At 65.4% G+C, this 211-nt stretch overlaps 1 protein-coding gene across 1 annotated transcript in view; it reads left to right on the plus strand.

Moving 5' to 3' along the window:
• EMH_0046150 (uncharacterized protein) overlaps positions 1–211 on the plus strand; it is a gene marked incomplete at both ends in the record, with an annotated part of 4,963 nt that overhangs the window by 4,406 nt on the left and 346 nt on the right. The window contains one exon of the mRNA XM_013496136.1: positions 134–209. Coding sequence (XP_013351590.1) covers positions 134–209 — 76 coding nt within the window. The remainder of the gene's footprint in view (positions 1–133; positions 210–211) is intronic.

Here is a 211-nt window from a genome sequence, read left to right on the forward strand (position 1 = left end):
GACAGCAGGACCAGCAGCAACAGCAGCAAGAGACGCTAAGACAAGCCTCTCCCCCCCTCTCCCCACACACCCTTGCTGCTCCTGCTGCTGCTGCTGCTGCTGCTGCTGCTGCTGCTGCTGCTGCTGCTCTCAGGGCGGCTCCTCTCAGCTGTACATACACTGGACGCGCGGCAGACCGCCACCGTGTTGTGGGCCATCGGCCGCTGCACCC

Source organism: Eimeria mitis, genomic scaffold, assembly GCF_000499745.2.
Source record: "Eimeria mitis Houghton genomic scaffold, Emh_scaff1939, whole genome shotgun sequence".
Taxonomy (NCBI): domain Eukaryota; phylum Apicomplexa; class Conoidasida; order Eucoccidiorida; family Eimeriidae; genus Eimeria; species Eimeria mitis.